The sequence below is a fragment of the Aptenodytes forsteri genome, unplaced genomic scaffold (genome assembly GCF_000699145.1).
Source record: "Aptenodytes forsteri isolate BGI_AS27 unplaced genomic scaffold, ASM69914v1 Scaffold145, whole genome shotgun sequence".
NCBI classification, from domain to species: domain Eukaryota; kingdom Metazoa; phylum Chordata; class Aves; order Sphenisciformes; family Spheniscidae; genus Aptenodytes; species Aptenodytes forsteri.
Window position 1 is genome coordinate 4,107,526 of NW_008795122.1, and position 25,696 is coordinate 4,133,221.

The 25,696-nt window shown below is 41.3% G+C and overlaps 1 protein-coding gene across 1 annotated transcript in view; it reads left to right on the forward strand.

Moving 5' to 3' along the window:
• CAB39L (calcium binding protein 39 like) overlaps positions 1-25,696 on the forward strand; it is a 49,318-nt gene that overhangs the window by 17,419 nt on the left and 6,203 nt on the right. The window contains exons 3-8 of the mRNA XM_009277148.2: positions 4,410-4,574; positions 9,255-9,373; positions 14,846-15,014; positions 18,528-18,587; positions 20,739-20,804; positions 21,491-21,634. Of these exons, the coding sequence (XP_009275423.1) occupies positions 4,410-4,574; positions 9,255-9,373; positions 14,846-15,014; positions 18,528-18,587; positions 20,739-20,804; positions 21,491-21,634 (723 nt within the window). The remainder of the gene's footprint in view (positions 1-4,409; positions 4,575-9,254; positions 9,374-14,845; positions 15,015-18,527; positions 18,588-20,738; positions 20,805-21,490; positions 21,635-25,696) is intronic.

The following is a 25,696-nucleotide window of genomic DNA, read 5'->3' on the forward strand; positions in this document are numbered from 1 at the left end:
TATCCCTTTGGTCAGTTGGGGTCAGCTGTCCCAGCTGTGTCCCCTCCCGACTTCTTGTGCACCCCCAGCCTACTCACTGGTGGGGCGGTGTGAGAAGCAGAAAAGGCCTTGACTCTGTGTCAGCACTGCTCAGCAGTGATGAAAACATCCCTGTGTTATCAACACTGTTTCCAGCACAAATCCAAAACATAGTACCTATGAAGAAAATTAACTCTACCCCAGCCAAAACCAGCACATAGCGTTACCCATTCTGTAATGAAGACTGGACCTTTGCAACAAAATCAGCTGGTCTTCTACGCTGTGGAGAGGAGAATCTTGAGGTCTTTCAGGGAAGATTTTTTTCATATACAATTTCAGGGGATAATGTCTTCATAAGCTCCTTTTTCTGTGTTATGATCCCATTAAGTCAACGATGACAACACTTTGATCTATGAGGAAAACAAGCTTGAGACCAAGTATCTTCAACTCCTAAAGTTTCCAGCTCTCATTGTTGAAGCTGTTGGTAGGTTTGGAGAGACACATTAATGCTGACAAACTCCCAACTTTGTAAGCAGGGGTGATTGAGCACGTTTATAGTTTAACAGAGAAGTTATATAAGCTTATCTATGCTGTCACTTCTCAAGCTCCAAGGCTATTGTATGTCAGCTAGTCCAGTAGGGTTAGCAGAGTAATCCAAGAATTGTTAGACAACTTTTACACAAAATGTTATATTTCAAAATGGACCCAGAAACCTTTTGTGGGTTGCTGGTCACTATAAACTGTGCTCTGTGGATAAAGAGTTATTTCTTGTTCCAAATAGCTTGTTAGTCTGTTGGGCCGAAGTAGAGAAGTGGCCATCATTGAAAAAACTGCCTTCACTGCACAGGTTGGTACGGGTTGTGGTCTCCTTCACTCCCCTTACACAGCCATTGCAAATCAACCTTGTAACTCATTTGAGACTTACCCATGTACCCACCCTGAATTTTAGTGTTCTGAGGTGGAATTGGATCCTCCCAAGTTTGGACGTTGTGAACTGAGGTGCCTGTAGACTAGAAACCTGTGAGTTGCTTTAGGAGGTCAAGATCCTGACATCTGTGCAGTGACAGCAACACAAACGTTAAATTGATGTGTGTGCTGGGAATCAGCTTGCATTTCATCCCTGTCTGCAACTTGAATTGTCCGAAGTTCAGCGTATCCCACTTTTGACGTTTGTATGTAATATATATATAAGCTGTTCTGTTTAGGATTCTGTGTTCAGTTATCTCCTCTCCCTCTTTTTTCCCTCTGCTCACACCAGCTTCTCTAAATATAATGGCATAAATTCAGTCATGATGTAAAGGACTCATAGCTAGAGGATAGAGGGAAAATCTTCCGGAAAGAAGATTGTGCTTGATTGCAAGAACGAGACAAATGGCTTAAAGTGCTTAGATATTTCATGAAACCTTTTCTTTTGCTCTATAACTTCTACTGAAGTGAGAGTGGCAGCACTTTGTTATTGTTGCTGTTGCCACTGATGGAGAATAAATAGTAGTATGGAGGTCATAATAGACTTTGGAGTTTCTATCAAATCTCTCTTTTTTTGCCACTGAAATTCTGTTTGTGGCATTGCTGGGGGGAAGGGTGTCTTGCTGAGGTTTTTGTTGGTTTTCACAAATTTTCCTAAAGAGGGTCAGGCGCAGTCTGGCTTCTTACGACAAGCTGTTCTGCAGCTACGTTTCTGTTGTCTCGTGTTTTCCATGTATTCGAGTGAATGTATTTGCTTTGTTGTTTGTTTTGGACAGATCTTGGGTCTTTGGATCTTGGAATGTTTTTTTTTTTTTTCTTCTGAGTCTTGAGCAAGTTTCCATCCCAGAAACAGTGCTTATGTACTTAGGGTATTATTCTAAAAATGCTGTAAGATTAAGTGGAAATGTCAAAGTGGAGGCTAGAAGTGGCTGTTAATTTAAGAAGCTGTGTTTGGGATTGTGGTTTTCCTCCAGATAGATTATGAAGGCTAGGCACAGAAGAGCGGTCCTTAGATTTGACCGGGAATAGCTTTTGGTGGTGGGTTGAATGTCAAGCCACAGACTATCCAAAGGATACGAAGGGGAAGGAAGTTAAACACGAAATGTAAATTGCATGTAGAAAAGCCGAGAAAATGAGCGGATGGGGTGGCAGATGATTAGAGAAATACAGCTGTGGTGCTCAGTTGTGCCCATCAACACCGTGGTGTTCTGTAGTTTTGTTTTCTCCTGCAGCGCTTTACTTTTTGGCCTCCTTTTTGAGAATTAAACCTAAAGATGAGTCTTGCAGACATTTTTCTACATATCAGAAAGGGCTACTTGTACTTGAAAGGAAAGGTATTAATTTTTTTTTTTAACCACAGAATGCCAGAGATATTCACACCCTACCCAGCAGAATGGGTGAAAAGCCAAAAATGTATGGGTTTTTCCTTTGATATGAAAATATTTGCACAGCTCTTATACAGATTTAGAGCTTTAGTTTCCAAGATAGCACCCCTGTTGTTAATCCCATCTGTACTCTGTGGGATATCTCTAGTGACATACCACTAACATTTGAGGTAAAAATAGGCTCTTTTGCTGAGCAACGGTAGGGAACAACAAGACTTCTGCTGTGGTTAAGGTTATCACATAGTCATATTCATTCACATGCCACTCATGCTGACCTATCTCAACTAGCAGAAAACTGAGAGTAGGTACAAACAGATTGGGGGAGAACATTTCTTTATGCTGTGCAAAGTCAATGCTTGAATCTTCCAGGTAGATGCAATGTGAAAGTGGCTTTTTATTGTTTTTTTTTAGGATTTCTAGGCTTTTTCTAGGATTTTTTATTCACTAATGTGAATAAAATCTGTGATTTAAATCAGTATTAAAGTGTTGGGAGATCAGCAGCAGTTGAGAGATGCCTCTCCGGAGCACTGTGGGGTTATTTTATGCAGATTGATGGGGTGGTATTTGAAAGCATGACATTTTTCCTTTCAGTTTATGTGAGAAATGTATTGAAATTATTGATCTGGCTTTGAACACCCATTAATGTCCAGTTAGCTTTTACAAATGACTCCTGGGTTTTCTGTGTGTGTCTTGATTCCCCCCCTGCTAAGCTAACGAAACGCGAATTTCAAACAAATGTTTTGCAATATAGATGTGAAATGCTGTCCTATCTTCAGCATCTTTAACCGTCTTGCCTGGCACTTTGCTGTCATTCTCAGCTTTGCTTTCAAAGCTGTCCCTTACTTCCTTCCCACTCCCTGCCAAAAAATCCAACCAGCCTTGCTGCGGGTCACGCGTGTATTAAATATACCCCGACCCAGAAAGAGCCATTGCCTCCATAGCCCCACGGCTAGAGCAGGTGGGATTTAAAGCACACACACACGTGAAAAAATAACACTTTTGCTCCACGGAGTCTTTATTTGTACAAAGTGGAGCAAACCTGGGAGGAGAGTGTGAGCCAGAGCTGCCGTGCTGTGGCCAGCAGTCATTTACCTTGGGAAGTGGGATGTTATCGTTCACATCTGATTTAAACCTGCTGACTGCCACCAACGCTAAGCTGTTACCTGTTTATACGTGTTTCTCTTTCATTTTCCTGTTGTAAGCTTTCTGGTCAAGATATTTTGTAAGATAATTCCTGATTTGTCCTCTACATTAGGTACCTGAAACATTGCACAGAATTAGTATGCACTAGGTGGGAGCAAAAGATGAAAAACTTATTTTAGTTCCCTTGGTGGCAGCTGTGGAGCTTTGCTGAAGCAAATTGTTAATTTAATTAATTTCCCAACCTGAGACTGAAGTGCCTGTGCGCTCAGTAGGCAAATCCCTTGCGGAAGATGCTGGCTCAAACCACACATGATGAGGAGAAATAGGTGGTGGCAATGCAAAGCTGGCAGGGGTACAAGGCTTTATTTGGGTTACCAGTAGAGGAGCCGGGACAGTGCACCAGCAAGCAGTTGATGGGGAAGCAGCACAGCGGCCACCCTGCCGGCGGGAGGAGCCGGCTGGTTCGGTACCTCCATCTGGCACATCTCGCCCCACGTGTGTCGATGGAACCCAGTGGGGAGGACGGGGGGAGTGATGTTGAAAGTGCTGCCGCTTCTGCGGGGCAGCGCCTGTCTCTAAACTCATAAAGGATCTTGCTGATGTTGGTTGGTAATTGCACTCCTGCCCCTATTTTATGCCTGTGGTCTGTAAGTGATGGCATGCTGTGTTTAAATTGAATATATCTGTGTGCTTGTGTAGAACCCGCAGGATGCGGTGTGGATGTTCCAGCCTCAGTGATTACATAAAATTATTAAAACCATTTTACAATAGATAACAATCATCATAGGTACAGTTAGAAGCTTTTGTTTTGAACTGCTTGTCTTTTAAAATAAAACACTTTTTTTTTTCTTTTCTGTTTTCTTTTTTTAAACAAAACCCTTATGTGCTGGTGAACAGGCATCGGAGGAAGTGTCAAAATCTCTGCAAGCAATGAAGGAAATTTTGTGTGGGACCACAGACAAAGAGCCACCTACAGAAATTGTGGCTCAGCTGGCACAAGAGCTATATAACAGTGGCCTTCTAGTGACACTTATTGCCAACCTGCAGCTGATAGATTTTGAGGTAGGTCAGCATCCATAAACCTTTTCATCTCCTTGGTCTCAGTGTTGTCAGTGAGTAGAGCTGTATTTTTCAGAAGTCTAAATAATGTTATTGCATTTGAAACTGTTTTTCACATGCCGAAGAAAGTAGCTGCTGTAGATTGGTCAGTGTCCTGATAGACATGCTCATATACTGGAAGTAAATGCAATGCATCTGATTTATTTTTTTTTATTAAAACAAAAACAATAAAGAAATATTGCCATGTGTATCCAAACAAGGTAGGAAATGATGCTGAGAATACTATCTGTGACCGACCTTGTAAGCTGCAGTGATGAACCTCTTACTTTGGGATAATGCAACTAGAGCCAACCGCCGACTCTGAGGAGTGTGACTGATTTAGAAGGGGTCCAGGGACATGAAATAAAAATAATTGGAAGCATGGGAAAATCTCATGTGAAAAAGACTGAAAACAAATTAGGATAGTTTAGTTGAGAGTAAAGTGTGACTGAAGAAGGGGTCCAGGGACATGAAATAAAAATAATTGGAAGCATGGGAAAATCTCATGTGAAAAAGACTGAAAACAAATTAGGATAGTTTAGTTGAGAGTAAAGGAGTCGAAAAAGGTGTTAAAAACTGATGGCAGGTGGCAAGGTAAATTGGGTTGCCCCCACTTAATTCTTTGGATTAAAAGAAGAAAGGAATATAACTTTTTTTTGCCAGCAGAAAGATTAATGTGAATATATATGTGTGTGTGTATATATATTCCATGGAACTCCTTGCTGGTTTTGTTTTTAAAGCCAAAAACTTAGTAGACAACTACTAAGACAACCAAACTTGCTTATAAATAAGGAGAAGAAGAGATATGGTAGAAAAGATTGCAGTAATTCAGGATAAATATAAACCCTTTTAATTGACCTTTGACTGGTGGGGACTGGTAAGAAACTTCGTCACTGGCAGGTCATTATAGTATTCCTGTGGTCTACGGTCAGCGGGGACAGTGGTCCCCAGGGACTGCTGTTTATGAGTCCTGCCATTTCTATGGCTCCCAGGCGCTGGTGAATCATCACAAGTGTCCAAGCATCTCTGAGCAGTGAGAAATGCCAAGCTCCCAGGAACCGAACCTCTGCCGCTGAGGTCTGAAGCAGGAGCAGTACCCAGCGTATAGGGCAGGGCGGCCGCTGAATTTAAAAATCAGTTCCCCAGAGAGATCATCTGATGCTCTCAGAGCCACCTTTTGTGGGAGTTACTTTCTTGCAGAAGTTTTCTCCCATTATTGAAGTTATTTGTTGTTACTTTACTTTTCTTTCCATTTTGTAAATGAATGAAAGGGAGGAACGATGGGAAATTTATGTTTTCTTTTTTCCCCTTTTCCCCCTACCCCCAGTGAAGCCAGGATTCAAGGCACTGACTTATTTATTTTGTATTAATTTTTAAATATGTTGTTAGTGGAGTTCTCTCACTTTTCCTCAGGTTTTCAGTTCAGGAGATTTTTTTTTTAATGCTAGAATTTATAGAGATCCTTTCATTTGTCTTCTCCCTGCCATCCAGGGTTACTGTTAAATGTCTTAATTACAAAAAAAAACCAACCCAAAAAACCCAACCCAAAACCCTAAAAATCCAGTGATTTATTTATTTGTTTTTAAGAAAAAAGGAGAGGGGGGAGGAGAAGATACCATTCGCAAAGACACCACAGAAGGTTAACTACTGCATTTTTTTAGTTACCTGACAGTCTGTATTGCTTTTGTCAGACAAAAAATTCTGTATGGACATATTGAACCCACAGTCTTCAAATGCAAGCACTGAATGAAATACCTAATCTGTTGCTGAATTACTGTTATTACTGTTATTATAAACAATTCTAATAACTCTTACAGCAAAATAGATTTTTCCATGATAAAACTTTTTCAATCATTTAGCAAAGCTGTTATACATACTCTTTTGGCAAAACAGTAGAAACGAAATGTCATTGAACAAGAGGATAGTAAGAGCATGTGCTGCTTTGTCTTCATATTCCCGTTGACTTTTTCAGTTTATCAACTTTTCTGCTTCCATTTTGTTATATTGGTGGCCACAGCTGGCATTTAGGTTTCTTTGTTGAACAAGCAATTTCATCACTTTATAACATGCAAATTAATTTTTTCATCTGTATGTAATAGTAGAAAGCAAAATCATAAATTGCTTGAAAATCTGATTTCTGAAGGAAATAATGTTTATGTAGGTTACTTTGTTTTGTCCTGACTCCCTGTCTCCTCCTCACCAACCCTGCTGCCCACTTTGATCCCAGGTTTGCACAGCTGTACTTCCCTTTGAAGATGCGTTTTCAAAAACTTCATGAAACTTGATGGCTGTTTAGAGGAGCGAGACCAGAGTTAATGCCCCCACCGAGAAAAAGGCAGAAGCACAGACTCGAGTCCTGTCTCACTTGTGTTTCATCTGCCAGTACACTTACAGCACGTGTGGCTGGGGGCGGGTGTGCGTGTAGGGGAGACTTGCACATGTCCATCACACGTCTGTAGAAAACACAGGTTTATTGCTTCCGCCACTCAAGAAACAAGATGTAATTTTGGTGATGATACTGTTATGAAGCACTAAAGCTGGCTTTGGGCAGGAGCCCAGAATCAAGATCAGACTGGATTTTTGGAAATTTAAAATATTAAATTTATTGTTGAACTTTGAAGAACTGAGGAAAATGTGCATACAGAAAAAGTCGACTAAAAAATTAGGTGTTACTAACTGCATGTAAGCCTAAAGGTTCACAAGCTGTAAAGCCACTAAAGGAGGCAGTAAATAGCCACAAGCCCAGGACTGGTGATGTTAGGAGCTTTCCCTTACTTTGTCTTGAAACAGGAGCTAAATTATGTTACAGGTATCATGCAATTTGTTATTTATATAATGGCATCCTTTGCAGTTTTCTTGTTCTTGTCTAGCCACTTTCTCTCCATGCTGCCTTATCTTATGCTTCAGTGGCCATATGTATTTCATTATAAGGCAAAATTGAATCGCAGATCCAAGTAAGAAGTGTTGCAAAAGTATTCCTACAATTTTTATAGATGTCTGGTGGTGAGAGAAGTCTGCCTTCATTCCCTCCTACCTGCCTCCATTCCCTCCAGGAGAACCTAGAGAGACCAACTGGGTCTCGGGCTTTCACCATCGCTGGTCTCTAGAAAATTGGATATAATTGGATATATATACATATCTCCTCTCTGATATATATATACATATAGATATATATCTCCTCTCTGCTATTGGATATAATGCTGCAGTGCACCTAATATTAAGTAATTAATACAAAATCTGGCGTAGCAGAGGGGATCACTTAATTTTTGGCCATTTTCGCCTCACCCTTTCAACAGCTCTTCTCCGTCTGGATTGTTTTCATCTTGGAGTAACTGCTGAAGCCGCTGGGGATCACAGGATTCCAGACATACATTACAGGTGTTGTAAAGATAGGGGAGAACGGGATGACTTTATAAAGAATTAGCCTAATTAAGAAAATGTCCAAGGGTCAAAAGTGTTGCAGACAAAGGCAGATGGACTGGCCTGCTCTGATTTGTTTCTCCTATTTAATTCCCCGAGTCCCCGAGTCTCCAAGCCAGCTGGATTGGAACGAGTAGGAAAGCAGAATATTTTGTGTTTCTCAGCAGTGATTTATTTGTAGAGGTGAAACCAGGGAATTTCCCTCTGTGTGAAACTATCTGCTCCTTGGCTTCAAATGTTCAATAAGTTCTCTGCCAAGGAATGTTTGTCCTCTCGAGACAGATCAATGAGCATGTACAGATTATAAGTAACCTTTTGCTTTAGTTTGCCCTGTGCATAGTGACCCGCTGTTGACTCAGTGCCTTGGTTACTGGTCATTAGTGCAGCAGTCTCCCCCCTCCATTAATTTCACAAATCAATTTGTCTCCTGCGGCCAGGAGAGAAAGCTGTGGGGGAGGAAGAGGACTTCTAATGCAAGATGTATTGGCAAACCCTGTGGCTGAATAGAACATAATTTGGAAGGGCCTTCTGAAAAGCTGTTTGCACGGGGAAGCATTCGAAGACAAAATGTGATTGTGCAGATGTGTGTATATAGGAGAAAGTTAGGATAAAGTGAAGGATCTTAGTTGTGACTGAAGCAGAGACATGTACGTGATGCAGCTTTTCTATCAGTAGTAATTATTTCATTCGTCATGGTGAAATAATGGGCGTTTTAAATTTAACCCTGATTTTCAAAAGTGCGATCTCACATGACATTGATTGCATTTGACTAATGAAAAGCTTTAGCTTTGTAAGTCTAGGCTGTGGGGCGGTGTACTTGGTACTAGCTCGACTACTTAAATTTGGAGGCTGTGGGAGCAATAGTACGTACTGAAAAAACATGTTTGGCTCAGGGTGGTGGCTTGCTTTTTTGGTACTTCAGTGTTGCTATTTAAGATAGCCAGGGACTTGCTTGACAGAATAAGGGGGATGCGCATCTTCATTTAGAAAGAGAGAGGTGTCAATGGGAGTGGGGGGTTGGTAGTCTTCAGAGCCACCTGATGGAGGAAGCCTTCTTGTGGCGTTGAAGAAACAGCGAGTATGAGGTGGTGGGACTGTGGAGAGCCCAAAAAGGAGACTGACTTGTTTTGTTTTCAATTTCATTTCTACTTTAAATAGACGTTATAGTAAGTGGTCATTTGTTCATGTATTTCCAGTTGAAGATATATTTTGCTTCTTTAACAGGGCAAAAAGGACGTTTCCCAGATATTTAACAACATCTTGAGAAGACAAATTGGCACACGCAGCCCTACTGTGGAATACATTAGTGCTCATCCACATATCCTATTCATGCTTCTAAAAGGGTGGGTGCTTTAATTTGATTTTCATTAAAGAGCATTGCCTGGAACATGCTGGCATTGCAGTTGATCTACTTTCTCACTTTTAGTTTAAAAAAAAAAAAAAAAAGGATTTTCAGATTTCGTTCCAGATTTCTTATTTTGTTTCTTTCATATTGACTTTCTTTCTACTTAACTGTATACTTTTTAATGACTGGATTATTTTATTTGGCCGTTATTTCTTCACCAAACTTCATGTTGGAATAATTATGTGCTGATTGTTTTTGACTGCTCCCCACGTGACATGTACTTCAGTTCTTGCCCTAAACTTTTGTGTAGCTTTGTTGATGACTGCTGAGTTTCATTTAGACTTTTTTGCATTGCAGGAGTGACTTGTAGTGGTGTCTGTAAATGACTGGAGTCAAATGCTGGACCACCATGTGGTAGAACAGAGAGAAGCAAAAATGCATAAAAAGAATAGTTGTGTCTGTTGGGCAGAATTCTTCAACGCTTGTAGCCACATGTGAGCTTCACCTTTAAATTAATTCAGTAATGAACTCCGTGACTTTCAGCATTAAATCTTTTTTTTTTTGTCTTTTAACCTTTGAGGGAGTCAGTGCTCAGCTGTAACCCAGTGGTTCCCAAGGTAAGTTGGCCAAGGAGGGGGAGTAGACTGCTGTGTGGAGAGGACATCAGCTGTAGTTGCATTCAAGAGTGCACAAGTGTTGGCCTAAAACTCTTGAGGTTTCTGTCCCCTTTACTTTTGGCCAAAAGTACCTTCTGTTCAGCAAGAAGCTTTGCTTTTCCAACCCTTGAAGTCTACTGTTTTCTGCTCAGTTCTCTGTGGTTTTCTAAACCACAGAAGCCAAAGAAGCCAAAACTTCAGGATTTTTTTTATTTTTCCCTAAGGAAGGGAGAATATATGTGATTGGGATTAAAGAACTGATGTAGAAATAAATGCATTTATTAACTGATCAGTATGAAACAACATGGACTCTCAGTAGTTGTATGGTCACACTAGCAACAGCCATTCAAAAACATGACATAAGCCTTTTAAACTAATGGTTCTTAAGAGAATGAATTTTTTTAAATGTCTTTCTTGCTCTCCAGGCTTAAGATTTGCATTTTTACCATTTGCTCCACAGCCAGGGTTAGGAAAATACTTAAGCACCATCTAAGGTTTGTGCAAGACAAGGCTGCAGCCCCAAGGGTAAAATTCCCTTCAGCCTCCCCCCTCTCCCAGGGGCAGGCCCGAGCTAGGAGAGACATAGGCACGGGAGTCCTCTAAAATAGTAATTATTTCCTTCAAAGTTGGCCACGTTCCAGCACAGCTGAGCAGGGAAAAAAGTAACCGAGAGAACTAGTCAGTACCAGGGATTTCAAGAACTGCGAGCTTGCGTTTGAACGTGGTGGCAAAGCTCTTGGTTGCTGCGATAGGAGGAGGTGTGGACTCGCTGCCTTCCTCGCAGGCAGGGTGGTGGGGAGCCCGGGCAGGTGGCTGGGCTGAGCTAGGTCTTGCTCTTACAAGTATAGTGATTTGTCATGATTTAGCTTTAATTTTGAAATTCTTGACTTGTTTTGTGTTACTAAATGCCAGCTTCCTCAGAAAGGAAACCAGTAAGCTAGTTAAATGGATTTTGGTTTCATTTGTTCATTAAAATTCACCACTCGTATAAACCTCAAACTAGTTGTTTTGGGACAGTGATGATAATTCTCTCAGTCGTTGTTAAGTTGTACAACTGTTTTCAATTTCATATATAGATACAATAATTTTCTTTCCTCTTCTCTGTCTTTGCTTTTGCGATCTGCTCACTTTTTCACTCATTTTGTTTTTGCACGTTGCGCATGTATCGCTACCATATGTCTGGGCTTTATTTAAAGCTAAAAAATATTTTTGGATCATGTCCCAGATATTCTTTGGCATCTGTAACGACCAAGAATATTAAAATGATAGTAAAGATTTTATGTTATGCATATGTACTGCTGACAGACATTTTACTGTAGGTGACCTGAGCCAGTGGATATATTTAACTGGCATCACTTAGGTGCTTTTTTGGAGATTGCCGCTGCGTGCAGCAGCGTGTCCGTGTTAGTTTGGTCCTCACGCTCCTTGTTCTTGATCTCTTGGCTACCTCTCCACAGCACTGCCCTGTATCAGAATTGCCATTTCTGGAGTTTCTCGTTAGAAAGTGCTGCTGAATTCATCAGCAGCAGTCCAGAAGACAAGTCCTATCCAGCCCTGATGGTGTCTGAGCAGCTGCTGCAGAAGAGTGTAATGTTCTCAAATGCAATGCTGTCTTACCTGCCTATGTCCTGCTGCCAGGACTGTCTAAAAACGATACTTAAAATATGTGCCTAAAGCAAGGGCAGGGCCCCGAACGCACGGCTTGCTGTGTGCAGGCAGAGTGCGGTACTTGTGTGCAATCAGCTGTGAGACTGGGAAGCACGCACTTCATGTTAGACACCACCACTTGAAAACGTGACTTGAGGATGAAGTTAAATGAAATATATGATAGCAAGATCTGCTTAAAGGAAAGTGGATTTGGCTGGCCTGTACCATTCAGTGTTCGTTATATGACATTATTTGGAGAGGGAAAAAAAAAATTTCAACCATGACTGTAAAAGGAACAGCCCGGGACTATTGTGAAGGCTTGTCATTGTTTTACTTGTATTGGATGCAAAATTTCCCAACAGCATCAACAAAAGGTTGCTTTTTCATTGCATAATGTGAGCTCTGTTGAGTGGGAAGGATCCTGAATCAGAGCTCCCGCCCAGTGTTTCCTGCCTAATACTCCAGTGGCACTGCCAACTTGAGATAACTGTTCTTACCTTTTAGGCTTCGTTTTACTTCTTGGCTACTTCCTTCCAGCTTCTCAGCTTCAGAAAAACATACAGCACATAGTTCACTCCTATTTTTTTTCTTTTTTTTGTAGGTTAATTGACCTTCCTGCTGCATGAGGACTTGCTTTAATATCTTATTTTCTGTGTGTGCAGGCTTTGTGTATGAATATGATTTCAGATGAATACAATGTTTAGTGTATATAGAGTACTGGATATATTTGTGCCAAGTTTTTCTCTGGTGTCAGCATATTGCATTAGCCCAGAAATAACTTTGGTCCTTTGTAATTTAAAATATTTTCCCTCTAGTACCATGACTGTAGAGGACTTGAAGTTTGTGGCACTTGCATTGTTTCTCACAAGTGACAAATTTATAAGCTCCTTTGCGAATATATATCATGCCACATGCTATCTAACATACTCAGTCACTGCACCAATCTGTTTTGTGATGATCTCTTCATATTACAATGCAGTTAAAGCTTTAATGGTATATTGGCTAAAGTTGCAGAATTACCCTTGAGTTTATCCAAGGATAAACTCCTTATCCAATGATAAGCTCAAGCTATAGAAGTCAGTGTAAAATCAGATCAGAATATAGCTGTTTGTCAAGACCTTGTGTCTCTCAGGCTCAATGCCTTCCTAATCTCCTGCCTGTGCTCCTTACCTTGTACCGTCTTCTGCATTAGCCACACAAGTATGATTCCCTTTGTGCTGAGATGCGTCCCTGCTCTCAGTCTTGCCTCTTTCAGCCTCCACAATAAGTATTTTGAAATATTTCAAGTCCATTATTTCCTTTTCTGGTTGCCCCTGGTAGTCAGTATGTGGGAGTTTATTTAGGTTGTAAGTTCATCCGAACAGAGAAGAACTCTATATTTTTTTCTGCTGCAGGAGTACTTCAGCATAGAGCACTAATTGCTCATTAGAAGTGATTTTGAAGCACATCTCTGTCATTCCTGCCTGGTGGCTTTGCATGTAAGTGTGGGTGCAGAGAACATGCCAGTTATGACCAGGCAGCCTGTAAACTTCTTCCAGGCATATTCCAGGAGCCAAACCCAACTTCCCTCGCTTATGTGAACAGCCAAAGGTCCATAACCCACTTCCAGATAATGGAGCATTTGACTAAGAATAATTCTGTTGATAGTTGTGTTTTAAAAAGTTATTGTGCTGGAAACAATGTAATTTGCTTTTATTCCAACCAAAATATTCCGTAGCCAACTATTAAATATTTTCCTGGCTGCGCTCCTAGGAGCAACTCCGCCTCTTTTTGCTTGAAAATTAGTATTCCTGTTAATGGTGTCGAGGAGAGGTACGCCTTGACAGAAAACATCAGCGAATCTCCATTGTCTAAAGAGTTATAAATTCACGTTTGCAAATGTTTCCCAAAAGGAAACAAATAAGGGCTTGAGTGCCTGCATTTCCTTGAGGGTGGGAAGTTTCATTTGCCTGTTTGGAACAGCAATTCATTTTTCATTAAGCCAACTATTGTTGACATCAGGTTGAAGTATGCAGCTCTGGTATGCTCGCAAAACACAACCATTCTTTTAAATTGCAAGCTGGTGGTAAACTTGAGGGCCCACTCACTTACAGCACAGATGGCATTTTGTGGTTTTCTTCTTTTTTTCTCTTTTGGCCTAGTGATAGGAATTAACTGTGCAAAGGAAAAATGATGCTGATAAGCTCTGGGTGATAATACACAGTTCTGATATAGTATAGCCAGCTTATTGAAACAGAGCGTGTTTTCTGTCCCCTTGGACTTCACCGTTTTCACATGACTGAAGATTGCTGGAATAAGTTCATTTTAAGACCTTCCTGACTGTTGGATTTCATCCTTTCTTTTTTTTTTTTAAATTGTGTTTCTAACAGTTTTGTTTCAGATTAATATCAGCTTTAAAGAAATCAAGACTTTATAGAAATAGAAGATCATCTGAATTGCCTCCCCCTCCCTCCCTCTCCAAGATCGAGAAGTGTGCTGGCTCCTGGCTATTGCGATGCGTGTGCCATAACAGGATTGTAACTTGAGAAACAAATACTTGTCTCCTGTACAAAGTAGTAGCCTCTGCAGGGAAGGGATTGAGCAGAATTCTTCCTAAACTGCAAAAAAGATCTTCAGAGCTACAGAAAGCTTAATCCTGTGTAGACTGCCTGGATAGGCTCTTCCTACCTTCCTCGTTAGACATTAATATTCTAGAGCAACGTTCTCTAGAAGATGAGTGGGAGGTGATGGGTGGTCATGAGGTGTTATTTTTTTCTTGGATAAACCGAGGAGCTCAGAATTAAATCTGAAAAGGAATATTGTTATATTGTATGGGCTTTGGTTTCTCATAAATCTAAAAGGGTGAAGGAGCTCTGTTGAAATGTTACGCACTCCCCACCGTCTTTCCGCAGAGAGGAGGTGTAATTACACCAAAATGTGTTTTGGCTTGCGAAGGCAGAGGTTTGCGATGGGAAACACTGGCAGCCTTACCTCTGCGTCTGCTCCTTAGCTTTGGGCTGAGGTTCTGAAGCTGGGTACAGTGCTCTGGGTGGGAGCTGCCGTCCATGTGTTGTGTTCCCTCTGGCACACGCATTTCCTATGCTACAAAGTTCCCCGTTGCTAGAAAAGCGCCCGTTTATCTTTTTTCTTCTACATTTAGATCTTTTCTGTTTCTTTTCATTCTTTAGATATGAATCCCCAAATATTGCCTTACGCTGTGGAATTATGCTGAGAGAGTGTATCCGGCATGAACCCTTGGCCAAAATCATACTTTTTTCGGAACAGTTCAGAGACTTTTTTAAATATGTGGAAATGTCAACATTTGATATAGCTTCTGATGCCTTTGCTACATTCAAGGTAAATTATTCAATACCTGCGTCACAGTGTTGTGTCAAAAATGGCACTCCCGTCAGTAGTCATCACTGAAGGTTGTGTTGCCTTTAAACTGGGTGGCTTTTTTATTGTTCAGTAAAGGATATAATTAATCCTTGGTCTGTTTGTAACAGGATTCACAACAGTGATTAAGTCTGCAAAGAATCTTTAATTCAATACAGATTTACATTTTACTAATGTTCTTCATCTTGATAACCCAAGGCTTTTTATGCAACCATTTAAAACTCAAATTAATCAAGTATTACGTACAGTTCTTGTAAAATGCATAACCTTTTTCTCTCCCTACCTTCCCCTGGAGACAAAACCACTACCCATCATTACCACAACCAGTAAATAGAAGGAATCATTTAAAATTCACTTTTAAAATCCTCTAATTTTTGCTGACCCTTCTGAGTTCGGCAGTCAAGTTTAGACTAATGCCGTGCCCGCTGATTACTTTACAACTTATTTGTATGCTTACTTTTGTGACCCATGGTTCAGTGTAAGGACCGTACTGCTACGAGCCAAGTAGGTGAAAGCACCGCGTAGACTCTGTATAGTCTCGGTGTTGTATTAAAAATGAAGTTGGGTGAAGCTTGCCAAATTTCTTGGAGTTTGTATGTGACCATCATCTTGCCTGCAAGGTGCTAGTATAGTCTTTGAGCAAAATTTGGTGCCTATAAGCTTAATGTACAGGGAAGATTACTCTATTTCTGAAAAATAATTTAAGAAAGCTGGGGAAAATTCTTTTCAGGTAAAGACTCTTCTAAATATAGACATAACTCCTTTTTTTCTTCTATCACTGGGTTCCTTGCTGTCATAGAAACACGTTGTTCATTCTTTCCTCTCAAAGCTAATTAGAAACATGATTAGATAGACCTTAGGAATAACTGGAAGGAGCGTTACAGTTCAGCTCAGTGATTCAACGCGTACTGAAACCTGGCATCAGATTTTACTAACCTACTGAATAGGGTAAAGATTTGCATAATGGAGGTAACATTGCATTCGTCAGTAATGAGTTGAGCAGGATTACCAATTCAAACACCCATTAATCAGTAGCAGCATCTTTCAATTATTTTAAGTTGCACTATCATTGTGTTCATTAGGTAAATGTTATGAAAGTGGAAGTAGCACAGAAATACAGACAAGTAAAAATCCATGTGTAAGACTGTATAAAAATGCAACTGAGATCCTCTGTCTCTGGCATTTTACCCTATGCTTGGAAGAGTATTTGTCTCTGGTCAGAAAAAGTGCTCCTGGACTCTGTTCCCAGCTTGGCAGAAGAGATTTGCATCTTTTGCCCAGGTCCTGCTTTGAGCAGAACAGCAGAGCGTGTGGTTGGCGACGGACAGTCTTCACCCCATCCAGGAGGCAGGATGGGGACAAGAGTCAGTTAAGTTGTGGCAAGGACCGCAGACTGCTGCAACCCTCCCAGAAAAAGAGCGATTGATGTCGTTCACGGATCTACAGCTGTGGAACTTACTTCTGTCCCCTGTGATCCGAGTGTATTTTTAGCAGGATTTAAAAATAGTATTCTGCATCCTCACGTGCACTGGAAAGAGAAGAGTATGAGGGCAGTTCATCCTCAGACATAGGTCAGAAATCACCTTTTAAAATGCTTGGGGAAAATCTATAAACTGCATTTTTTTAAATTGCCTCTTATTTTAAATTGCCTGACTTGATACATGGACAGTTCTGGAAATAAAACAGCCTATTTGTCTGTTATTCTGAATAGCTTGAACAGCAAGAAGTGATGTAGAAGCAACTGAATCATGAAATATGGAGCTACCTCATTTCTAATGCCGTAAAAATAAGTGCTATGATTGCTCGCTGGCTGGATTACTGAACTCGTGTTTCCAGTTCTGTTTCCCCCATGTTGGGTTTGTAGTGTTGCCACCAGGGTGTCTGGTTCAGAGCTGAAAGCCTTGGATAGTCTATGCACCAAAGGAGGGCTTAATTAAATGTGCATTAAAGTCTGAGGATATTTATAGTAGGGAAGTATTGGAATTTTTGATGATCTGGAGATGTACTTCTTAATTAAATTCAGCCAGGTGCACTGCAGAGAGGAAACAGAGCTGCTAAAAATGCAGAGGAAAGCAGCTTGTATTTAGAGATACAGTCGGCTGTGGAGGGTACCAGCAGCAGTTGGAAAGAGTGCTGATTGAATATTGCTGCTCCACACTCTCTCATGATTTTGTATGAAAAACTCATTTTGGATTATATTCCATTTGTGCCCCCTATTGAAAAATGCTGTACTTGCCTCCTAAGTGCCCTGCATAAAAGCTTGTGAAGCACGTTTGTTGCACGCAGCCCTTTAAACTGCTATCATCGCAGTCCTGCTAAATAAAGGAATGTATTAAAACTGGATTTTATAGCACTCTGCTTTCCTCTTATAATTGATGGCAAAAATAAATTAAAGGATTAGTATGTAAAGGACTACTTCTATTTGTGATGCTGTAGAGGATGTGTCTGTGTATCTGCTTCAGCTACTCATCAGCATCAGTCTCTGACTGTGGGTGAGGAAACCAAGGAAAAGGTGATGAAAAAGATAGCAACTGATTCACTGAAAAAATATCGACTTGAATGGACTTCATCAGGCATTTATTGTGATCAGTGCTATGTTTTACAGGAGGCAATAGGATAAAAATTAAACTTAAATGCCTCAAACCGGCCACTTCATTTCATAGATATTCAACCAGTAAAGAGAGTTGATTTCTTCTGGAGCTGAACATTTGCATCTCTGTCGCTGAGCACCAGGTTCCCATTCTGTGGGAGGGGTTGCTTTAATTTAAATTTGAATTAGTTGGCCTTTTAGGATGGAATGCCTCCCACAAAGCTTCAGCTGTCTTAAAGGTCTGCTACTGCTTGTGTCAGTAAGCCCACCTTGGGCAGAAAACCAGCCACAGAAGAAATTCATCCCACCTACCTGAGACCCCTTTCAGGGGATGGAGTGGCTGTGGAGGGAGCCTGGATGGCTAGGTTAGATTGGTGCCTAACTTTTAGGTTTTAAATAAATAAATATATCCAGTGGTTGAATTGAGTCTGCCTTGTTGTATTCATTGGAGATGAGCAATAGCAATTGATCAAACTTAGCATAATTTTCCAGCTCTGGGGTAGCCTGTAGGTCACTTTTGGCTTTGGGACCATAGCTGATCCCTCCATAAAGGGTTAATTTACTTTATTCCTTTCCCCCACCCCAGTTTATTGTAAGAAGTGCTGTGCAGGATGACCTTAAGAAAAGGTAGGAGTGAAAAGGAATATAAAGAGCGAGTGTTAGAATAGTTTTATATTGATTCTGTGAGCATTCACTGAATTCTCCTTAAAATCCTAATAAAGGCACAATGCAGTATTGTTTTTAAATGCTTTCTGCCTATAGAAATAATGTTGTAAATACCTTCTAAAAGATGACCTGGTAAAAAATGCTAAAATACATTTGAGAATCAGGGGGCAATCAAATGAGCACGCTCTCTTAGGTAACCTTTCTCTGTTCTTCCCCAGGACCTGTTAACGCGACACAAATTGTTGGTAGCAGAATTTCTGGAACAAAATTATGATGCGGTAAGTGTAAATGATGGAACAATTTTTTAAAAATCTGTTCATGCTTAGCTGGAAAAAGTGTGCTTTCAATAGCAGAGGGTTTCATGCTCCACATAAAATAGGCACATAGGACTGCAAAACTAAACATTGCTTTTACTAAAGCAGAATCCTTGCATGGCGTTTGAAATACAATGTTGTGGTGTAACCCCAGCCAGCAACTGAGCACCACACAGCTGCTCGCTCACTCCCCCCCAGTGGGATGGGGGAGAGAATCAGAAGGGTAAAAGTGAGAAAACTCGTGGGTTGAGATAAAGACAGTTTAATAGGTAAAGCAAAAGCCGTGCGCACAAGCAAAGCAAAACAAGGAATTCATTCACTGCTTCCCATCGGCAGGCAGGTGTCCAGCCATCTCCAGGAAAGCAGGGCTCCATCACGCAGAACGGTTACTTGGGAAGACAAACGCCATCACTCCAAACGTCCCCCCCTTCCTTCTTCTTTCCCCAGCTTTATATGCTGAGCATGACATCATATGGTATGGAGTATCCCTTTGGTCAGTTGGGGTCAGCTGTCCCAGCTGTGTCCCCTCCCGACTTCTTGTGCACCCCCAGCCTACTCGCTGGTGGGGTGGTGTGAGGAGCAGAAAAGGCCTTGACTCTGTGTGAGCACTGCTCAGCAGGAACGAAAACATCCCTGTGTTATCAGCACTGTTTCCAGCACAAATCCAAACCATAGCCCCATACCAGCTACTGTGAAGAAAATTAACTCTACCCCAGCCAAAACCAGCACGTACAGGTACACCTGCTGCACACACACGGGGACACGTGCTAAGGTTTCAGGAGCACTCCTAGTTTAAAAGCAAGTTTTGTTCCTCTCTGCATGCATCATATCTCCTCATATGTGAATGGAACTGTCAACTTTGTATGTAAATAGATCATGGGGAAAAAAGAGTGCACATTTTTAAAGAGTTTTGTGATATTCCAGCACCGATAGGGCCATACTGGTGTCATATATAATACTTTGGGACAGAGGAGAAGAGTTACTAGAAGTTTTAGCATTTCTGGAAATTATGTGTACCTAACTGGGGGACTGAGGTGTGAGTATTCCTCTTATCATCCTAAGGCAATTAGTCCCTTGGTTTCATGCCATTTTTCACATTGATTTTTTGGCTCGGTTTTGAACCAAATGTGGGTCAGAAAAATTCCATTGGAATCAACTAAAATTGGACTGATACAGATCATGGAATTATACTACGGGTTATGTTCTCATGTTACCTGAGGCATTCTTTATTTCATTGCCAAACTGAAAAGGCCGAAGACTATTTCTTTCATTCTAGAGTTACCAAGAAGGTTAAATAAAGATCAGACTTATTATTGCTGAGTCACAAATGCAGCTTAACTGGAGCAAAATTAGTGTCTCTGCTAATCTTTTCTCTTAGTACTGGAGCACTGCATTGGAACAGTCCCCATTCTACCTTTATTTAACATTTAAAATTTTAAGTATAAATTGTGGAAGCAAGCATTTTTTAGGTGATTTTTGGACAGCAGCGTTGGGGTTTTTTGCTTGTTTGGTAGATGGTTTGAACACATCGTAGCCTTCTCTCTCAGTCTCCTTGACCACAAGGTTCCCTTGGACCAATCCCACAAAAGCCAGCACTGACTCCTAGTGACCCTCGTTGGGAAAACGGCTTTAATGAGCTGCTCAAGGCAGGTGGCACCTCACAAAAGGAGTTGTTGGCATACGCCAGGATGGGATGCGCCGTCACCTGTTCGGGGTATTGCGTTAAATCACAAAGCAAGTCATGACCACGATATGAGAGAGTGGATGTTACATGCTGGACCCATGTGTCCTGGCAGCAGATTCACCCTCTTGTAAGAGAAGTCTGTACAGGCACTGGCTTACTTCTGTCCTAGTTGGCTCACACTAGCTCCTGATACTTCCAGTCCATATGTGGTATCCCTCTCTGCAGTATTTGGAAGAGGAGTGTTCCTGGGCATTAATTCACTGCGTGATAAGCAGCCAAGAAAAAAGGCCGTGAGAGCTGGGCCTGGCATTGCAGTGAAGTGTTAGAGTGTGGCACTGCTGTGGCCTCTGCTGCTCCTCTGGGGTGGGAAGGACCGGGAGGAGGAAGGATGGACATGAATCGGATGCATTTGTGTTTTCTTGTTATTCTAGATCTTTGAGGATTATGAAAAACTCCTTCATTCTGAGAATTATGTAACAAAGAGACAGTCTTTGAAGGTAAAGTAAAGTTTCTCAGCACTTTCCTTCTAAATTTGAACTCCACGTTATGCAGAATATCAAGATGCATGTATCGCAATGGAGCAGCCACGTCCTTTCTAACAAAAAAGAAATAAGTGCTTGGGGATGCTGCTCTTAAAAGGCACAAGAGCTCGCTGTGACTTTTATTTCCTGGATCTCTGGCGAAGCATTTGGGCCGTTTCTATGGAACAAGCACTATCATTTTTCCTCTGACCTCAAATCTGTACTTTGGTTCAGAACGTAGGTTAAAATGAACTTGCGAGTAATGTGATAGTCTCTGTTTGTCTGGTGCTGCTTGCTGCTACAGCACCAAGTCTGACATGACCTGCAGATGGGAGCAGATAAGCGTGTTAATGTAACATCCGAATGAAATGAAGGTGTCTTTGTGGGACAGCTGCACTACACTTGCTTCTGTCCTAGCTGACTCACACCAGCTCCTCTTACACCCAGCCGTATGTGGGATCCCTCTCTGTAGTATTTAGAAGATGAGCATTACTGGGCATTAAGTAACTCACTGCATGATAACAAATGTAGTTACTTTTTTTTAAAAGGTAGTGACATTGAAACCTCTTAGGCAAGCATTAAAACATGTTGCTGCTTTCTTTACATTCAAAAATAATGTGGTGCACTGAGAAACCTGAGGGTTTTTTTAATTGTCTCTATAGCTGCTGGGTGAATTGATTCTGGACCGACACAACTTTGCCATCATGACAAAATACATCAGCAAACCAGAAAATCTGAAGCTGATGATGAACTTGCTGCGAGATAAAAGCCCCAACATTCAGTTTGAAGCATTCCATGTGTTCAAGGTGAGCTAGTATGAGCTGTAGAGGTGGCAGACTTCCTCTTTGCCACATAAAAGTGTCTTTCAGGATGGGCAAGAGGAAGCCCAGAAAATTAAGGCAAAGGTTGGGGTTTACAGTCACTTCCAGTATTTGAGAACGCCTTAATTGAAAACCTTTCTATCACTCAGCCTCTGATTTCTGTTTGCTTTCCTTCAGGTGAGATCTAAAGCAGCATCATTTTGGTTTGGGCTGAGGGTAGTCACTCAAGTAGCGATGAGGTAGATGCTACGGGTAACAAAATACACAGCTTCTAGGTCGTATCCAAGGTACCTTCCCCCAACTCTTAGGTCATTTTACCATGTGATTCTGGGTAAAGATTAAAAAAAAAAGTCCTAAAACTCTACATTAAGACCAAAAGTAGATGGTGCTAGCGCTGTGCATCAGTATGAAAACAATTTGCTTTTAAAGGTATTAAACAGATTTGGTAAATCTGAGCTTGAAATGAGTTTAATCCTTCCGTCCTTTTGCAGTGATCATTAATGCCATCTTAAACAATTACCAGACCCAACCAGTGTCCCTTTTTTCATGATGATTAATGTTAATAAGTGAAAAGTTTACTGTTTTCCTATCAAAAAAATTCTCTCCTCTGGGACCGAGGGTGAGTTGGATTGTTATTATGCAAAACTACCTTTAATTTGGAATGAACACATTAATTTCAAGCTATGTAAATAGAGTTGTTAATGATTTTCAGAAGAGGAATATTGAGCCTGTAAGGATATTCTTCCCCAAGATGGTTAAGAAAGATACCAGATCATGCCAAAAGGCATGCTATTGTGAAAAGGTTACATCATCCTCCACAAATTCAGGGTGACTTGTTGAGTTTTGTACTTCTGCCATTTCTGATTTGGAAAAAAGCTTTCAGATTTTCAGTGTGGAGGCTTAGAGGATGTGTGGCTTCTCCAAAAACCTTTTCGATTCCAAAAAAAAAAAAAGCTTCAAGGAGGATTAAAAAAAAAAAAAATCCCTCCCTGAAATAAGCAGCTTGGTAAGCTGTTCCCTTGCTGACTTCCTCCACAGTCAGCTGAACCACTGTGAGTAACTTCTACTCCTCCTCCTTATCAGGAGGTATGTGGCTCCAAGATAAGAGAGCAGTCAGGCTCCAAACACTTGCAGCCTTTGAGGTGCCTGTGGAGGGAAGGAATCAGAGGATTGGAGTCTCTTAGCCACTCTGTGAATAAATGCCAGATTTTTATGTATGAAACACATGAGTTGCTGTTCCTGAATTAATGATAGGCATGACCCAGGCCTTGGGAACAGCTGATTTTGCTTATTTTAAGAGGCATTTGAAAGGATTTGGAATAACTTGAAAGGATTCCAGTGTGCAACCATGTCATGCATTGCTGTTTCTCCCATTCCTCCCTTCCTTTCCTTTTCCAGTGTGTTGCGTCCCGTTTCCAGTTAGAGTGGAGATACTGTAGGCTCAGCCTTGCTTGACCGCTTGCGACTGCTACCATGTGGACATAACGCTGAGGCCTTCGGGTGCCCAGCAAAACAAACAGCGCGTGGTGTTAATGTTCTGTCTCTTCAGTTCAAAGGGCCAAACTCTGTCCAGATAGTAACCTCCATGGGATGCTGTTGTTTTTTTCCAGCGGTACCCATCAGCAGCATTTAAGCGGTGCCATGGTGTGCCTCACGCTATCTCACATGCACAGTGCTCATTGTGGGGAAATTGCAGACTCAGAGCAGAACCTGATCAGCTGGAAACTGTTTATAACTACCAGCAGTGCACTGGAGTAACTCTAGAGGTGCAGCAGAGCTCCCCTTTGAGGTCCTCACTGAGGATCTGGGCTAGCTGCTTGTAGAAGCACTCAGCTTCTCCCTGGTGGGCAGGGTAGTTATAGGGTATGTTACAGAAAATTGCATTGTGAATTAGCTTTGTAGAGAGGGTCAGAGAAGAGCGTTTTCCTCTTATTTCACTTCTTAAATTGAATTCTAACTTCTTGAGAACTACTAAAGGAAATCCTTAAATATTTAAGAGAATGGGGGAAAACACTACTGGCTGGTTGTGCCCTGTTCTGCAGTGTCCCTGCCTCCTGTTTCTGGGTTAGTGTCCCTCAGCCCGGTTCTCGTCAGCTCTAATGATTCCATGTTAATGTAACTCAGAGAGGAATCTTGTGCTCAGCTTTTAATCTCATAAATTTTAAACTGTGCCTGCATTTTTAAATTGTGCTGGCAAAACACCTGTGCAGTCCTGGTTGAAATTACAGTAGGCTAACCACAGTGATCTGAAATCAAAGGTCTGCTGAGAAGTGGACACTTGCTGCTCTGTCTGAGCTGCCAAAAGATCTGGGTTTAAATTACCTGATTTAGATGTTTCACCAGTTAGACACAGTTGAAATGAAAAAGTGCTTGTTTTGTAAGCATCCAGATTCCAACACTCCCAGGCCCCAGCTGACCCCAAAAAAGGCGTATGACTCTTACCTCCTTGCAATTTCTAATTATTGAAGATTCAAAACTGTAAGATAGAGATGAAAATGATGAGCACCTCTAGTGCAAAAATATTTTGCAGGAACATTTCGTGGCTGAAAATGCCAGTACCCCTTCAAGCTCTGAGAACATTTCACTCATCCAGGATGGGAAATTGAAGACAAACAGAGCGCCCACTTGCAGTGCCTCCTTCCATTCTCCATTGAATGCTTGATCTTCCTCCTAGCTCCAGCTCCTTCTCTTCCTTTTGCCTGAGCAAAATGGAGCTTCTGCCTTGTGGCACCATCCTAAAGGCCTGCGGCTGCTTTGTAAAGCTGGGTGTCCCAGACAATGTATGCATGAGGATTAGCCAGTATTTAATCATCAAGAAAAGCTAACACACCTCACCCCTTTCCTCCTCCTCCGTAAATAACCCAATGGGGTTACCTAGAGTTGTAGGCTTTGAGAGTCACCGGTTCTTCTCTGCACTGATTTCAGTGGAGAGGTCTCCGTCTTGAGCATGCACCCTTTGAGGACCAAATATTGGGAAGGGCTCTTCAGCTCCTGTGATGGATTTGTGACTCTTTATTAGTGGAGCCTGCTTTGAGTTTGCCTGTAGGGGAGACCAAATCTTTCAGACATATGTGAACGTGGTGCGGGTATCTCTTTGACCTTACGCATTTACAAATAAAGGCTAATAACAAGCTCTCTTGGCTTTCACATAAACAATTAGATTATTTTGAGGAAAACACCCTGTAGCGGTAAATTGGGATTATGCAACTTTCTTGTTCTTAAGCAGACATTTAGCAAGATATATTTTACTGTTTAAATCTAAAAATAGAATGGGTACACTGTGTTTTGTGACCTTAGTTTCATTTTTCCGTTCTCTTTCGTGCACATTACAGAGCTACCTCCTGCAGCTTGCTCTGCAAATGGTCTCACATAATTTGACTGTACCGACAGTTTCCACTTGGTACGAAGCTGAAACCACGTCTGTGGGGATGTGTCCTCTCTGTTTCTTAGCTGGAGAGTTTATAGGGCAAGAAGTGTTATGCGAAGCATTACACTATAAGCAACATGAACCATAAGGCACTTTTGTGTGCAGTTTCCTGACACAGTAAGATTGTGCATGACCCCAGAGTAAGTCTTAAAATACCTAATCCAGGGTATCCAACGTCTGTAATCGCTTTTGCTCTGCTGTAGTCCCAGCGGGTGGTGATGCCTGGTTATTAATTGTAAGGAAACAAGGTCAGGTTCTCTAATCAAGTGATTCTGGTATTTGAAGAAATCCAGTGTATGACTTTTAACGGAGAAGACAGCAACAGTTCCACTTTGGACAACTTTTGAAGCTTCAGAGTTGATTTTCATTCCAGGCCTTTTGCAAATATTCACACAATGGAACTGTGCCGAAACAGCTATGTTTAGAGTTGGAATTTTAATATGAGTACTCTCTTTATTTTGGTCTCTGTCTCTCTCATATATCTGAACTAAGTGCTCTAGAACACGCAACCCTTCATAATAAAACCATAGGTTAAACAAAGTTCTCTGTGAAGTGTTTTAGCTTCAGTTAATACTTCATTTTAGTAGAAATGTTCCAGATAGCATTAAAAATGATTTCTG